Source organism: Apostichopus japonicus, chromosome 11 (genome assembly GCF_037975245.1).
Source record: "Apostichopus japonicus isolate 1M-3 chromosome 11, ASM3797524v1, whole genome shotgun sequence".
In the NCBI taxonomy this organism is placed as follows: domain Eukaryota; kingdom Metazoa; phylum Echinodermata; class Holothuroidea; order Aspidochirotida; family Stichopodidae; genus Apostichopus; species Apostichopus japonicus.
Window position 1 is genome coordinate 18,115,342 of NC_092571.1, and position 18,412 is coordinate 18,133,753.

At 37.1% G+C, this 18,412-nt stretch overlaps 2 protein-coding genes across 2 annotated transcripts in view; one reads left to right on the forward strand and one right to left on the reverse strand.

Annotated features, from left to right (window-relative positions):
• Positions 1-9,234, forward strand: part of LOC139975929 (tRNA pseudouridine(38/39) synthase-like) — a 12,729-nt gene extending 3,495 nt beyond the window's left edge. The window contains exons 6-14 of the mRNA XM_071984223.1: positions 587-647; positions 2,043-2,102; positions 2,347-2,420; positions 3,319-3,436; positions 3,789-3,912; positions 6,356-6,413; positions 6,643-6,713; positions 7,192-7,317; positions 8,027-9,234. Coding sequence (XP_071840324.1) covers positions 587-647; positions 2,043-2,102; positions 2,347-2,420; positions 3,319-3,436; positions 3,789-3,912; positions 6,356-6,413; positions 6,643-6,713; positions 7,192-7,317; positions 8,027-8,145 — 811 coding nt within the window. The 3' untranslated portion in view covers positions 8,146-9,234. The remainder of the gene's footprint in view (positions 1-586; positions 648-2,042; positions 2,103-2,346; positions 2,421-3,318; positions 3,437-3,788; positions 3,913-6,355; positions 6,414-6,642; positions 6,714-7,191; positions 7,318-8,026) is intronic.
• Positions 1-18,412, reverse strand: part of LOC139975892 (G-protein coupled receptor moody-like) — a 114,336-nt gene that overhangs the window by 74,723 nt on the left and 21,201 nt on the right. The gene's annotated exons all lie outside the window — the stretch shown is intronic.

An 18,412-nucleotide genomic window follows, 5' to 3' on the forward strand; every position in this document is an offset into this window, starting at 1 on the left:
TGCAAGCTGTCCAGTAATCTAACTTGTCCCTATCAAATTGTTCCTACTTTTTCATCAAATATCTACTTTTTCATCAAATATCTACTTTTTCATCAATATCTACTTTTTTACTGGTTTTGCTGTGTTAAGTGTGATTTCAAAATGCAGTAAAGTACTGCAAAAGTGTGTTTATCACCTGTGTGAGTATGGAAATCAAGAATATGGGGAATTTTGTTTAATACTGTATGTTGCAGCACAGAGCACTACAAGAGTACCACAAATGACATATTATCATTCATATACACTTGATGTTATTTTACACATTTATTTTCCAAACTAGACATGAAACATTTTGCTACTTGTCTGTTTCAGTCCAACATTTTGACTGCTTTTTCCTTTTAGCTTCCCAACATATGCCCTACTTTCACTACATTTGTAATTCCCTACATGTATCCTGATTTTTCAGAAGGGAGTGCTGGACAGCCTGAGTACCTATTTTGATGGAATATAAAACATTTTACTCAAAAATTGTTTGGTCATGTAATGTAATTTGTTAATTTTCCAGAATTTGATCATGATTATCTTTTTCATAATGAATGTTTTGTAGGTTTGACTGCCAGTACAGGACCTACAAGTACTTCTTTCCCCAAGGCAACTTAGACATACAAGTGAGTAATCAACTAGTGAGGGAGCCGAACAGGAGGGGGCAGGTTGAAATTATAGGTGCATACTGACATTTCTACTGAAGTATAGTGATTCATTTAAAAATATAGTACCTTGCTATGATTTAACTTATTTGGGTGCTGAGGAAATCATTTATCCAATATTCTCAGAATGTGTTATGCAAACTGGTCAAACTGCTATACAAGTGCAAAGCTGTGTAGCAGTGTTTTATGTGAGATAAACTGTTAGAGCCTCCAAAATTTGAACACTAAATTTATTCCCTGCGGTGGAGGGGTGAGGGTATGGATATGCTTCTGATTATTAGCTGTTCTGTACTTATGTTGTACATGAAATTTTTTTTTTTTTAATTCAATAATTTGCTTTCAAATTAGTTCTCATCCCCATAATCCTTTCTCCTCTCTCTATCCCTCTCTCTTTCCTTTTTTAATTTAGCTAACATATCCTGTAAAGTGCCAAACTAAATCATCTTGAACCGTATTTTAAATCCACACATGTGTAATCGATTGGTTGGTTTAATTACAGTAAACGTTCATTAATATCTGTATCGTAAAACAATAAAGTTGATATGCTGTCTCCATCCCACGTCCCCCACTACTCTCATCAGTATGAGGTTGGTGTTGTATTGTTGCCTCCCGAAATTATATTAGGTGGAGCAGATTTGACTCATCTCATCAGTATGAGGCTTGGATTGTTACCTCCCAAAATGCAGATGTTACTACTGGTCATAATGCCCTGGAGGCAGAAAAACATATGGTGGCTAGATTTGATTGCTTCTTGCATTATCCAGGGGCGTAGCCAGTATGTAGCACTGTAGGCCCGGGCCTACACTTTTTTTGGCCAAGTTATCTTGTTTTTAAGCACCCATAAATAATTCAAATCCATAAGATTGTACCTTGATAATTTTAAATACATTATGTAGTATTGAATTACGCACTATTTCAACTCGTTTGTTTTTGGGTTTAAAAGTGATATTGAATGAGGTGTCTCAAGTTAGCAAGAGGCCAGGGAACCAGAATGCACACTCGGGAAGGGCGGTTTCCGGCAATCTGGGGGGGTTTGTAAAACCAAAAATTTTCTTGTACGATCCGCGCCAACATATGGTGGCGCTCCGCTCAGATAGTCGTGCCTACAACTTTGAAAATCCTGGCTACGCCCCTGTTCACAGACTTTATGGCATGGGAAATTAATTAAGTCTTTTATAAACAGAAGTAAATTTCATGTGTTTTCGCTTACTCTTACCTGTACCAGTCAAGTCTGGTGATGCTAAAATTATCATCATGACAGAATTGACACTTGACTAGATGAAAATGATGATGTATGGATGAAGCCAAAACCTGCTTCTTGACAAACAAACAACTTTTTTCTTCTTTTCTTTGCAGCTCATGAAAGAAGCCTCAAGAAAGCTGATCGGTGAACACGACTTTAGAAACTTTTGCAAGGTACGAAGGTGTATTAGATTCTGATTGTAATGATGAAGTTTTGTTCTAACTTAGGAAAAGGAGCTGGTTGCACATTTAATTTATAACAATTTATACATCATCATGTTTCTCTTCAGAGATGTCAAAGCAACTTTTAATCGGTCCGTGTCGTAATAAGTCATAACTCAGGTTAATAAATTGCTTTAAATAAAAGAGACTGTGAAATGAAAGTATATTTGATAAATCTGTTTTTTACCTTTTTTAGATGGACGTAGCTAATGGTGTCGTCACTTTCATTCGACGTATTGTCTCGGTTGATATTCAACCAGTTGATAGCAGGTAATTAAAGATATTCGTAACGACCCTTCGGTTATCTTTTTACATTTTTCTTAAATATAGTTCCATATGATCAATGATGTGTATGCCTCTGAGTGTTAGTCTTGAACCATTTGATAATTAATCCAGAAATAAGCATTTTCAAATTAATATCTTTAAAACTAATTTACAGGGGATACAGCTAATTGGGCTACAGATTGTGGTTAAATTATATTAATAACAGCAATACTTGTTTTGTTGTATTCTTTCCCATTGCAATAAAGTATGTATGTTGTTGTTTGATAACTGTTGGGTGTGTTTGTGTGTGGGTGTGGGTGGTTTCCCTGGACATGTCCTCCTCTTTTTCCACCTTATGTGAGCGACCGGGTGGATTTAGATTTTTGCCTATGTCTGACAAATTTGTAATAAATACAGTGGAATAGCAACTGTCTCAATAGTAATTAAGCCTTCGAGCTATTCCACGTTAAGAACAGAAATTCAAATTTGTCAACCTTAGTAGTCCTTTTGAAATCATCTTTATCTTACATGACTCTTTTTTGAGAGCTGGATTTTGGTTACCCTCATCATGACAAAGTGGTACGGAACCCCTCAACGTAGAACCCCCCACCCCCCCTCCATATGGCAACTACTTGACCTCTTTCCCTCAGATAAAATATTATAACCTATGTATCCTTCTCTAAGAAAAAGAATAACTCTGGTCAGTATTTATTTTTTCTAAATGAAACAACTTCATGTTTAGAAGATTTATTGACATTGTTTGTACACCACCCCACCCCTCACCCACCATTCACCTTTGAAATCTTGTGGCAATATCACTACATTAGTTAAGAACTGCTCTCTTAGGCTTTAATGGCACATTGTCCTTACAATAATATCCCTGTTTCTCATCGTCACATTTCAGGGAGGATGGCTTTCAAATGTACGAGGTCACAATCTCTGGGCTTGCCTTTCTGTATCATCAGATTCGTTGTATTGTGGCTATCCTGTTTATGATTGGTCAGCACAGGGAAAAATCAGAGGTAAGAGAGAGAGATAAGAACCTTTTGTCATTGACTTGCAAAGGATTTGAATAGTTGGAATGTGGGGAATAAATTCAAAACTCCTCCCTCCCGAATGGGATTTAGGTAAGGGGATGAATTTTATTTCTCTCAATCACTAAATCAGATACGTATATTCGTTGCAGAAATGTTTTTTTTTTTTTTTAAATTTTGGGGGGGGGTTATATATCATCAGTATAAAAACCTCTGGACTTCTTTTCAGTTGTTTCATATTTACTACAGGGTGATATCAGTTCATGGTGGGGGGGGGGGGTGTTTCTCAAATTTTAGAGAATTGAAATATATATAGGGTAATTATTGTTTCATTTTTCAGATCATTGATGAGTTACTCGATGTTTCCAAGAACCCTCGTAAACCGCAGTATTCGATGGCGGCTGAATATCCGTTGGTGCTCTACGACTGTGGGTATGAGGCTATAGACTGGATTTACAGTGACGGTATGTACTCATGACCTACTGAATCCAGGGAATCATTTATTACATATCACATAGCAACATGCTTTGCATGCAGGGGGGTAGGAAGCTTCCAAAAAGGGGGAGGGGGCACAACATCAGAGGGGCACTTTTCTCATTCCAAAACCACCACTCGTTATGCTATAAACAGATACACAAAGGCCATATCACTCAAATATATATGATGTGTTAGTTTATGCTATCAATGCTATTTATTGAGATTGTTTTTCGTTAACCGTGCTACAAAAAGATATGGGATGCCATTTTAAAAATAGCATGTACAGACTAAAAATAAATAATTAAAGTAAAATACTAAAATTAACAAAGGCTTAAGATATCCAAAAGACAGTTCTTCATCAAAGGGGCACATTTTATTTGCCAGTAGGGCACATTTGCTACTTTGGAAAAAAGTGGGGGGCACATGCCCCCAGTGCCTCACCAGCTCCTACCCCCCTGTTTGCAAGTGCAAAGCATTTCTTATACAGTTCTTGTACGAAGGAACCCATTATCTTCATACACTTCGTAACCTCTCTATATGCTCCAAAAACATTTTGAATATATAATTATATATACGTTATACCTTGGAGATAGTGAAAATGGTTGGATTTACAAGTAATAATGTCCACACAAAAAGACATGTCAGCACACAAGTTACCTGACAATATCGGCACACAACTTCGAGAAAGCAAACAACTGACGGCGTGGTTAATTCGTCATACAATCGGACCTCATGAATGATTTCCTTTATTTCTTCTCGATTGGATCTTCTTCGTGGTATGGAATGCATCCTATTTGTCTCTCAACTCAGTAGGATGGACATTTTTTGTTTAAAACAATAGGATGAAAAACATCTGTTCAGTTCTGGATTGAAATGCTCTTCAGTACATTTTTTGATCGTAGAAAATTTGTTGTTGTATTCATCCTTTGTAACATTTCTCGATATTATGCTAATTAATCTTTTGATGATAGATCGACGCCAACTTTACAAAACAATCAATTAAACCTCTACATTTCGTCATCCGGAATTGAGAAGTCCATGTAATCACAGACTTCACTTCCTCTCATTTCGCATATTAAGTAATTTACCTTTGTTGACAGATATGTCGCTCTTAATGATAACACAAATAGCAAATAATATTAATATTAATACTAAAAATATTTAAATATGTCCTACACTGGGGAGATGATGTTTTCCAAAATTGTGGGACATTCTAAGGTGAGAGGTAAAATAAAAAAATTGTTGACAGAATTACCATTATATGTGGAAGTCAATCGGAAGTAGCCTTCGGTGCTGATATCACTGGGAATAATCTGTCTTTGAACAGAGGAGCTAATTTTTGGAGCCTTGAGATCCAAGTGTCGACTCGGACAGTTAGGCCATCGACCCATCTGTCTGGAGCCTTCATGTGTCTCTAAGTCAGGGTTTCCCTAATTTTATCCCCACACGAACCCCCTGTGGATGTCAGAGTTGTCCATGTACCCCCAACTTTTCAAGACACGATCTGAGTCATTACTATAATACGCATAACAGCCTGTGTCTGTTTCATAATTCAGTTATTTATGACATGCGCGGTACGGTACTACCATAGCAACATATGCGTATGGAACGCGAAAAGAGTTTGTCGATAGGTATGACTTTTGTACAATACTAAATTATATGATATATCAGATTTTAGTTCAACAAAAAGTACTCTAGTTTTGACTTTCAGAAACGTCTCACGAACCCCCTGGGATGGACTCACGCACCCAGGGGGTTCATGCACCCCAGTTAGGGAACCCCTGCTCTAACTATATTATGAGATTTAGAATACATTATGGTTCAATGCATATTTTCCCGGGTCCTACAATTGACCCTGTGTCCCAAGGCTGTATCCACACTGGCCCCTTCCTCTATTCAGCCTGACTTCACATGCTTTTGCCATCACTCATTTATACATTAACAAAAGTCTAAATATGCTGCTCCAGTATTTGATAAATGATAAAAATGATAACAACTGAATATTTTTACCATCACTATTAAAACTCACTTCTATCAAAGAAAGGAATGAAAATGTCATGCCTATGAACAAATTTGTAGAGCTTGAAAAAAACATTCATGGGTGAGTTGGTCGACTTTGAAATTTGAGACTTTTTCTTAAGGCTTCAGTTGTGTATATGAAGGAACATAAACAGCAAAAGTTTGGCAACTCCCAATGGAATGGGATTTATTTTTAGTTTTGGAGTTGGTTTGGAGGAGGTTCTTATCATAACATCTCCATCACACCAAAGGTAGCAAACGACAGTGATTTGGGTTTATTGTTCATTGAACGATGACAAATAAACGTCATGGAAGTCGTGGTTCATTAGCATATCCAGACTTATGGTAAGTTGTTCTACAAGAACAACCTGCATTTTAATTTCCTCTCCTTTTTCCGTATCTCTGCGCCAGATCACCAACAACATAACATCACTTCACTGCAAAGTATATGGACCAATCACTGTATCAGGTTTGCCTTTTAGTTTTCTTTTTTTTATTCAGTATTGACATGTGCACTTTAACATGTTCTGGGAGGGGGGGTTTAACATTTCATGGTTGGCTAGTAACGTCGCAGTACAAAAAAAAGCAGGATATTTTATCACCAAAATCTAGATTGCGCGAGTCACTGATTGACGTCTGTCGTGTTTTATGTATGCAACTCGGTTTAATTTCCTTTTGAAAAACTTCCCTGTTTACAGAGCAGCAATTGTCAAGAGGATGCTAGATGGATTAGATATTGCTCCTGTACTAGACATTAAAATTGATGCAGGTAAGTTGTCATGGTAACCATCTGACATTCATAAACTCTTGCATGATTTGATTTCATCAAATTTCCATTTCTACGATAGTTTAAAGTTCATATTGTATATTTTAAAAAGAAGATTATGAATTGAACATCATGAATGCATTTTAATATGAAATATGAGGCACTGTTTTATGCAAAGGGACAATTTCCAGGTTTTCACATAAGGTGGGGGGAGGGGGTGCACTATGCCATGTCTCCCCTCCCATCTCCACCACTCTTCTCCTCAGTCCATATCCCCTGGACAAATTTAGCAAAAAAAGAAGCATAAGTTTAAGCACCACAACTTGGGTATGTATGTGCGTACAAATACAGTAATAGATTAAATGGACATGTTTGGTTTTGGCTTATCTGTGGGAGGGGGAAGGGAAGGGGGAGGGGAAGGGGGCAGCAAGAATACAAGTTTCTATGCTGTCAGCATTTTCTTTATTCTATTTCAACACAGGTACAGGTGACAAGAAACTTGTTCCATGGCAGGAGGCTAGAGAGAAAATTTCCAAGCAGAGCGAGCGATTGACCCTCGGTCTGCCTTCCAGCACACATCAACCTTTACTTAAGAGGAAGCGTTGTGGTCAGTCCTTAGATTTGATGTTCATTCTTCTTTCTATTTTCCATCTTGCCATTTGTAAAATTTCATTTGGATTTTCAAAGTGGAAAGTATCTGCAGATATGAACATTTTCTTCCATATCAACTGACACATGGTTATTAAACAACTTGTTTATTTTTAGTAATTTTAGTCATTTCTTTCTATTTATTAGATTTAGAGGAAGGATTTCTCTTTCCTAAAGTTCATAATAATTAGACCTTTGTCTGAAATTTTGACTGAAATAATAACAGTTATATGCTTCGCCACAGAATGTGATGAACCGCATCGTCCTGACAACAACTAATGAAAAGATTGCCAATGATCTCTTCTCTTTCTCACCCACGTTTGAATATAATGATTCTATATTGCTATGTTTTTTTATTGTTTTTTTATCGTTTTTTTATGATCGTTTAGTACGGGTGTTTTTTATATTGTTGCTTTAGGCTTTTACATTTTATGTCCTATTGGTTCAATTTATTTAAATATTTAAGTTTTTGTTACTATTTGTTTTTAGGTTTTATATTTGTCAAGCGCTTAATTTGAGCAGCTTTGCTGATTATGCACTATATAAATAGTACTTATTATTATTATTATGTATTTGCTAGTTGTATGCATGTGTCATGTCATGTGCACAAAGACATGGAAATAAACTGTTAACACATTTAATCTTTTCTCTTTCTTTCTCCAAACTAGAAAGCTTAGAAGACAGGATAGCACACTTTACAAAGAAAGGCAGAGGTCCAAAGGTTAAATCAAAAGAGGGCGACATATTGGTTGACGATGATGTATCTGAGACTATGGATTCAACTTGAAACTAAATCTTCTCTACAGCAAAGAAGCTGGTGGAAATAAAAGTGACATGTGTGTTAACATTGAATGAGTGCAGTTGCCACAAAAAGGTTTCAAATGTTTGACAAGGTTTGCCAGTGACACTCTGTCCTGTATGAAGAGATCGGCAGTTCTCTTGTAAAATTTTATTACGAAAATTCCTCCCCTCATTCCATTTAGGCTGTCAGTTATGATGTTCATGCAGTCGTGTGAGCTGGAATGGATTGGTTAGGAATTGGTGAAGAGGGTCTAATGTAGGGGTTATTAATTAATTAATTGTTTTACAAAAGTCAGGCAGGATAGGGACAGAAGAAAGCAAACTCTGGCTACACGACAAAGTTTCAGGAATGTGCAGAGTAGCTACTAGCCCAGGAGGATATTGAAACATAATACCTTGATGGCCTGCACACCCAACTAGTGTTTATTATGGAACAGATTTAAATCTTTTGTTGGCTGGATTTGGCCCGCTGGCCGCCTTTTGAGCACCCCTGGTCTAAGGTATCCAGCCATTTCATATATATTGATGACTTGCCTAATTTGAACAGAGTTAATGCAACTTGTTTAACTGCTCTGATGATGTGATTTTAATATAGTAACTGGAGGTCAAACAGAGGTAAAAATTCTTAAAAGCTTTTAATTGCATTAACTGCAAAGGTTAACCTTGAGTGAACTTCATACTTAGAATGTTGATGCATCTTTTTATGAACCTTGTTTGCACAGTTCAAATTAAATGTTCTCATCTTAAATGTGGCAAGGAATCACTAAGCCTAGGGGCTGCTGGTTCAAACAATGTTTTTACCTAAAAATCAAATAAAACAACCAGTTAGGCAAACTGCTTATTCACTGTTAGAGAATGTTTAAATGTAAGAGGGCCTGAAGCTGAAAGCCTGAAGAGGCTTTCAGCCTCTGAAGAAGATCCTGCTAGGATCGAAACGTCAGGCCTTCTTACTTTTACACAATGATTTTACCTGTACATATTTCTAATTGTGAATCAAATTTTTATTTTTCGTTTATAATTTTTTACTTTGTCAATCATTTGAGAGAGGAAGAAAAGAATAAATCAATAAGAAATCAATTAAGAGATGTTAATGTTTCATTTTTTTGTAATTTCTTGGCGTCATTCATAGCACAACAGTTAATCAACCTTCAGTGGAATTTTATTTTTTAGTGTGTACCATATCAACCCTATGCTCACGGGAGATCCATTGAGTAACACAACAAGGGCAGTAACGCTGCAGAATATCAGCTAAGATTCTGTTCGAGAAATTTGTTTGATTGGCAACATTTCTGAGCAGTTTATTCATTTGTTTGTGCGAAAAAGTAAACAACATAGGCAGGTTAATGATGTCATTCCCTTTCCACCCATCTCCCTTTTTCCTTGCCTTATTCTCCTTCTTCAAAGACATAGATCGTTACAGTGTTAAAAAATTTGTTTTGAAAAAAAAGACAAAGATAAATGTTTCTTTTTTATTCTTATTGAAATAAACAATGATAAAAGTCAGTAGAAGGCTATAATTACCGCTATTAAAGTTGTGTTCTCTGAATACTAAAAATGCAGAGCTGCCAATATATTTAAACCAGAAAGCACAACTGTGTTAAGGTTTGATGGATGACCTCATCGTAAGAGGGTATGAGACAATGTTATCCGTGTAAGATATCTTGAAAATGTTTAGTAACTTTTTTTTTCCGAAATGGACTGATTTCAACGGTTGTTAGGTCCTGATTACTGTAGGGTGTATCCGAACCTCCCATTGCTAGTCCCGAAATATTTCCCGATACTGTCATATCCCGAGAAATTTCCTTCAAAGTGGAAACACTAATCACAAAATTATTTTATGCAATGGATCAATGGACGTATTAATAGGGATAAAAAATATGCCCCATTGAAACAACAAAGAACCCACAGTTTATGCACTTCGTAGTTTTCATTCATGCAATAACACGGAAAAAAAAAATTATCCCTCTCCTAAATCTGCTAGAATGTTGCAGATATCATGTTTGACTTGTGTTGACCCAAAAATTGCTCACACCCCAACGATAAAAGAACGACCTGCAACTTGTTACATTCGACGTACCACAGAAAAACGTTAAAGATCAGTAATCAGATCAGTAAACTGGAAAACCCCAATTGCATATGTGCCAAGTATAGTCCTTTTACAGAGAATTACATTGAACTGGATGGGAAGCCTGAATAACACGTACATATTTGACTTGATCAAATCTCCCACGGGTGGAATTATTTCCCAAAATGACGGGAAAATTAAGATGGAAGACATTTCGCTACTCACATCAAAATGCATTCTGGTCATGAATACTAAAAACTTAAAAACACATTTATGATTATTTGCATATGATCTGTATGTGGCCTACACTTCATCATAACTGAAAACTCTACAGAAGGCCGTGTTTGGAACCTCACATGACGACAAAAATATTTTCCTAAACAACTTTGCATTCACAACCATTAATTCAAACGTAATATCCACAATATTTCAGCAGATTTGGACAAAACATCTAGGTAGAGTAGCATTTTTCACGTTTTCACAAAATGAACTCTCGTGACTTCGAATCGGACCATCAAATTGATAAAATATGATTGCATGTATGAAAACTTAACTCATACAACCACTGACGAAATTTCAGTCAAATCGAATGAAAACTGACGAAATGGCAGTCATTCACAGTTTTGCAAAGAGTGACATAATTTCGGCAGAATCCCACGATTGGTATATATAGCTCAACTGAAAGCTATCAGCTGAGCTAACAATATAGATAATTATGCATATTCATATGCATGGAAATTTCTTAGCTTGTGATCTTTAATTAGATACAATTGAATCATTTCACATTACATGCGCCAATGTATTAACATTATCTGATACAATACATACTAATAATGTCGATGACGTAACCGATCTTTTATCTAATCATTAACTGTCGTCACCTCACTAACAAAGAATTGTTAATGTATTGTTTGTTAATTAAATCCCTTGAGTAATACATCCACTGATTATATCTCTGTGGTTAGATCTGCCTTACAGTTTAATTGATGTCGCGGATTAGGTAACAACGCGCCGTCACGCCCAAGTATTACGTGAATCACACTCACTGTCGTATTACTTGCTAGATACATTCCGTAAATAAATTAATCGAGACGATAGCGCTCGTCGCATTCGCTAAGATTAACAGATTTACTTTCTTTAAATCGGGGGTACTCGACACATTTGCGGCATCTTCAAAGGAATTTGAAAGTTGAACGAGAGAGTAATAGTATTAAGGGCTATAAATAAATATATATGCTAGCTTGTATATATTTTCGCTCTTAGCTTGGAGCTAGTTGGTAAACATCACAGGCTAAATGTAAATTATAGAGAAGAGATTAGAAAGAACGGATTTGTATGTCATAGCCCATGGTAAACGTGCCAAAATGCGACCCATCATAGGCCTAGTCGTGCAGTTTAATTGTTGCAAAGTAAGATTACCCCGACACCTATAGACGTGCACGATCTACGGGAGACGGCGGGTGGCTGCGACGGGGAGCCTCGGGGTGGGTGCATGAGTGTTTAGCATATAAAGGTTATTGGCCCCTTTCCGGTTGTTTCATATTTTATATTTAACTCTTTCCTGAACGGTCCATAGCGTTCTCCAAGATTGTCGTAGTCTAAACATCCATGCAAAATGACATCAGCAACGAAATTCCGAAGGTTTTCCCTTTTTTAAGTTTTAGTACACAAAAATTAGTTGATCATTGGAGTATTTAGGAATATTAATATGACTCCGGATCGAATCTTCATCTCGTGTATAGAATTACATGAAGAATATATCCAACAATCTCTTCCGTTTAAAATTAATACCATCTTCCTAGATGTGGTATAGGCCTATGAACTAGCTATAGATGGCAAATCATATTGCCTTTATACACCGGGCACGTAACCAGTATGAGACATGGAGGAACCATACCCCTTCCACCCTGCTGCCCTTACAGACTATTGTGCCACTTCATCCCCCCCCCCCTCATTTGTGCCACCACCATGTTTGCATAAGGGAACAACCTCATCACTTTATATGACACAAAATATTGAGCACCGTCCATAAATTGTTTGTTTCCTGCCAAATTATTAAAGTTCAAACTCAGAACTCCCTGGTTACGGGCTTATATAGTCGGTTATCGATTATCGATTCGGTATTTCCATTCTAACTCAACGCATACTCTGTTACACAATACCCTTACACTAGAGCGGACGTCGAAGGGGAAAAATTGCAAAATCAATCAATAAAATATGACAACTTTGCTCATTAATAACAAAATGGCCATGATTACGGACTAATACAAACCTAAAACGGATTTTCCTTGTCGTTCAACCTCTGTTGCAGATGACGTCATATCACCAGACTGAAATATCCATCAGGAGTGGATCATGGATTTGTAAAAAAATATATATAAGTGTATATATATAGGTGTGGCGCTGGCATCGTTCAACCCTCTTCCCGTCCGCCTATGGGGTATGGGAGCATCATTCCTAAAAAAAATTGTGCTATAATAACTACTTTTGATTTTTTGTGGGAGGTTGAAAAAAGGGTGCAACCCGCTCCCCCGCCCCCTCCATCCCCTCTGTATCAACGCATGTTATCAAAAGGTTGCTGTTGCGTGGAAAGAGAGATGGATACAAGACTGAATACATGTTTAAAAATACAACACGCAGCGCTATATCTTTAGTAATATAAAGTGTATTACACTGAAGTAGAATATGCATCCATTGCGTTGATATACCTGTCACGTGCTGCGCCTCGTCCCGAGTCACCGTCGCAAAGCCGGGAATTTGATTACAGTTAGAGCACTTATTTATGTATGATTACCTGATTTATGGGACCTTAAATTTACTGACTAACAAATCCAACTTTCCTTTCTCTTTAAGGTATCTGGCAACACCAATGGATGACACCCACAATGTCGTTCTGTGGTGACATCACGACAGTTGTGGATGAAAACGTCTTTGAACAAATCATTTATCGACAGAGGAAAATAATATTGTTTGAAAATACATATTTCGATGACACCTATAGAACTTAGATCACACTGGTAGCTAATGGTTACAAACCAATTGAAGGGCATATCAAGGACAAGTCAGTAACAATGACGATATAACGAAAGTTTAGCTATTACATATGCAACGTGACATCACAGATCTTCCCATGTGATCCATTTCCTGGACCTATATTTAAAAATCATTGTTAAGAATTGCCTATGTAGAGGTATAAGCTGTACCATACTGTAGACCAATGCGGCCATATTAATGTATACAGCAAGTGTGGAGTCCAAATAAACAATATTTCAATACACGTACTGTAACATTCCTCTTGTTTATTATCTTTTGAAGATCGCATCCAAAATGACGGTCATATATATTTATCTACCGAGTTCTCATCATATTTTTTCTTTCATAACTAATCTGTCGAATCGATAACCATTTCGCAATCTCCGTATAGTGTTGTCCTTCCCTCTCTGAGTTTATTACAACCTGCATCATGCATGAAATCCTCGACGACGAATCTGATATCATATACTAATACTTTCATCGTCCAAAGTTCAAATATTGAGTTTACGTGTATATATATATATCTATATTAATCTGTACAGATATAGCTGTACCAACATCTATACGAATCCTTTGTTACAAGTATAAACGACAACACGGATGAAAGGTGCAATACAAGTTTCTAAAATTAACTTCTGGGGATTTTTTTTTTCAACAGCTGGATTGTCTTTTTTTATTATGATGACGAGAGAAAGGATGCACGAACTGAGATGAATGGTATTTTCCGTAATACGTATTATGATAATAAGCAAAGAATAATGCTATATATAGATGGGGAATTTAATCAATTTAGGTTACATTGCAGCTTTAGAAACATTATTTTCTCTCGACATCTATATACTTTCTATCATTACGACGTGATAAAATGATGTATGAATTGAGATGAGATGAGAAGCATTATGCATGCAATACTCGACGATATATGTGATATCATACATTTACTTTCATCGTTCGAAGTATATAATATTGAGTTTACGTATATTATGTTTATACTTACACGGTCTAGATATAGCAGTAACCTCATCTATACGATTCCTTTGTTACAAGTATAGACGATAACACGGATGAATTGTGCAATACCAGTTTCTAAAATTAGCTACTGGGGATTTTTTTTTCAACAGCTGGATGTTTTTTTTTATCATGACGACGAGAGGAAGGATGCAGGAATTGAGATGAATGGTATTTTCAGTAATAGGTATTATGATGATAAGCAAAGAATAATGTTATATATAGATGGGGAAATTAATCACTTTAAGTTACATTACAACTTTAGAAAAAAGAAATTCTTTTGACATCTATATACTTTCTACCATGACGACGTGATTAATGATGCATGAATTGAGATGAGATGAGAAGTAATATGCTTGCAATCCTCGACGATATATGTGATATCATACATTTACTTTCATCGTCCGAGGTATATAATATTGAGTTGACGTATATATGTTTATACTTACACGGTCTAGTATATAGCAGTATACCCGCATCTATAGGATTCCTTTGTTACAAGTAAAGACGATAACACGGATGAATTGTGCAATACAAGTTTCTAAAATTATCTTCTGGGGATATTTTTCGACAGCTGGATGTTTTTTTTTAATCATATCATACGATTACTTTCATTGTTAATAGTTCAAATATTGAGTTTACGTTTATGTATATACTTACACGGTATATTATATAGCAGTTACCTCATCTATACGATTTCTTTGTTATAGTATAGATCAGGGTTGTCCAACCTACGGCCCGCGGGCCACAGTCCGGCCCGCCGCAGGGTTGCGTCCGGCCCGCCAGAGATGCTCTACGGTGTGAAATTTAGTGAGCAGATTTATTGATAACAATTTGAAGCTATATAATCAATCATTCGAACCTTCTGGGTCCAAAAACTGCATACAGGTCAGTTTATGTGACACTCTCTCAGCGGAGGGGAGGGGGGGGGGCGGCTGGACTTTATTCATCTGTTTTATCAGGAAGGAAAATAAATCAGTGCGCTCCGCGCGCAGTGCTCACATTTTGTTGCCTTGGGGTTCGCGCAAAAAATCGAAAATCGAGCGTAGGGTTCATGCGGCCCCCTCCTTCATCATAATCATTCCATGTGGCCCTCCTCTGCAAAAGGTTGGACAACCCTGGTATAGATGATAACACGGATGAGTTGTGTAATACCAGTTTCTAAATTTAACCACTGGGGATTTTTTTCGACAGCTGGATGTGTTTTTTTTTATCATGACGACGAGAGGAAGGATGCACGAACTGAGATGAAAGGTATTTTCCGTAATACGTATGATGATAATAAGCACAGAATCATGTTATATGGGGAAATTAATCACTTTGACTTACCTTACAACATTAGAAACAATTTTTGTTTCGACATCTATATAGTTTTTTTTTTATCATGGCGACGTCAAATGATGCATGAATAAGATGAGATTATTTTATGTAATACGAATGATGATATATGAGCAAAGAATAACTTTATATAGTAGGGAAAATAATCACTTTAACTTACCTTACACCTTAAGAATCTCCCACCACCCCGTCTACTGCATGCAAACATAAAAAATAAAATAAAAAAACGGTTATAAAACTAATACATAAAATGTGCGATATATTAAAAACTCCTGATGATGAAAGACAGTAAAAAGGCAAAATAATGGGCTAGACGAAGATTTAGGGTGGCAAGATACTCGGAATAATATTAGTGGAAGCTTAGCAACGAAAAAATATTCCCTGAAATACGATGAAGTGACATAATTGGAACATTAACAAAATATCTCAGTGTGGGTTAAAAGTATGAATTTCAAATTCGTTCGTTATAGTGGTTTTCCTTGATAACAGATTATGGATGACACGTGGTCCTTATTGAAATTCATATTATATTTTCATGGTGGTTGCTTTGGTTTTTCCTTGATATATAGCCCCGCTAGAATATCGCTATAGAATGAGTTTAATTTAGAGGTACTGTAGCAAGTTTTAACGGTAGATAAGAATAATTCTCGAACACAACTGGCGCCCTCTATTTAGTCACCTGTCTTATGGCGTCTCCCTGTGACGCTTATATGAAGGGTACTCATGTACATTTTCTGGGACTTCGATTAAAGGAATTGTTTTTTAATATGCATAAATATAGTCTAAATCTGCACGACACTGCACGACAAATGGAAAAATGTGAGTTTATAGCTTGATGATTCATCCATGGAAGTTTTACCCTTCAGCTATCGAGATGACGAAGTTGGTGTTTTACCGTCCCCGACTGTTTTGTGTTTGTCATGTCGCCTATACTCAATTGTTGAGAACGATGTAACATACAGCACGTAGGTCTACATTTCCTACGCATGATCTTATCAATGCCTTGTGGCAATTTAAAGGAGTCTTCTGCGATTGGTCGGGAATTTTTGCCAAAAGTTATCTCGCCAGTGTTGATTCGAAACTTATAAAATGACAATTGATCAAAAGCACCACAAAGGGCCAAATTGGGGCATGAATTGCTACCGGCTCAGAGATCCAAACGGATTGTTGTATGATTATTATTATTTTCTTCGGCATTAACTTTAGTATATCAGGCTATAATCATTCTCATATGACTTTAACTTCAAAGAACATCGGAAGCATTTCACGAAATTCAACTCAAAACTGCTAGAAGACCGAGACTAAATGCAATGTGGAATATTTGGGTCCGAATATAAAGTCAACGTTTAACGATAGACTTAGGATATATCCCTGATGGGTATGGGAGGTAAATGGACAGGGATATGTCCTCAGTGGCGTCGCCAAGGGGGGCCAGGGGGGCACGTGCCCCCCTGGAAAACCTAGTGCCCCCGAGTGCCCCCCCCCCCATCTGAGATTTGGGTTGTTAAAAAAATATATATATATTTTGTTATATTCAACTCCCATCATCTGAGTTGGTTTTTCATAAGGACAAAGAAGCACAGTAATTCGTATTTTCTTCAAATGAGGTTGACAGGTTAGGAGCTGACGAAATGTGAGAATGTGAGGGTCCGCAGGCACCATACTTGCCTATATTTCTGGACCCATATATTAACCCTGTTGTGTAGGGGGTGCAGAGGTCATTTGAGGTCAGATGCATGTAGGAACAAATGGCGAATGTTCACACCTGCATACTGAGCCATACTCGATGTGTGATCAAACTTTGTATTGCATGGTGAGATCCCTGATAGGAGCCAATAACGATGCTGGAACCTATTACATCTTAATAGATAATGGCCGAAAACGAGAAGGACAAGAAAGGAGTCGGGGGTCATGCACACATTAATTCAACAAATGTAGGTTCTATTGATAGGGTTAGGCATAATATCGACAGCATGTGGTTCATATCCTCTGCAAAATTCTGCGCGTTGTTAAAATCATTACCTCAAAAATAGCAATTTCTGGAGATATCTTCAGATCGAATTTAGCATCAAATGTGGCACCATTTTGTATCTAGCCCATCCTCCGTATGCGAAAATTTTCCAAAGGGGGAGGGGGCACCCCCTCCCCTTAGACCCCTCCCCCCGGACGGCGATCCGTATCCACCTAAGTGCCCCCATCAAATGCTGGTGCCCCCCCTGTGCCCCCCCAGACTGAAAAGTCTGGTGACGCCACTGTATGTCCTTGGTGGATATGGGAGGTAACAGGACAGGAGTGCACAGACGAAGCCGAAAGAACAAAAATCAACTTTTGAATTCCTACAAATAAAAGCAAAAAGTATATATATCGATGATATGATGGGCTTTCAGGGCTAAGTTAAATTTGGTTTTCCATTAGCAATGTCTTTTTCTAGACGAAATGATTCACGATCATGTGTCCTATCGATGTAGGGCTAATCGAACGGTCTATAGCTTAAAAAGCTTTTCCTGTAACCTGAAATCTTAACTTAAGCGATATATATAACATATGACGAAACCAAACAGAAAGTGGTATAATTAACTCGGGGTAATTTTTGTCTCCATATGATCATGGACACATAAACAGGTTCCGCTCATGCACCGATGTTCACAACTCACACGTGAACTGCACAAACTTGTAGGTGGCAGGCGAACAATGATCTGTCAATTTAACAATGGGTACATGTTTGATCATAACGCCTCAGTATGAACTTTGGTCGTCACAGTTACAGAAATAGTAACATTAACATCCACTACGACGTATCTTTCTCCGT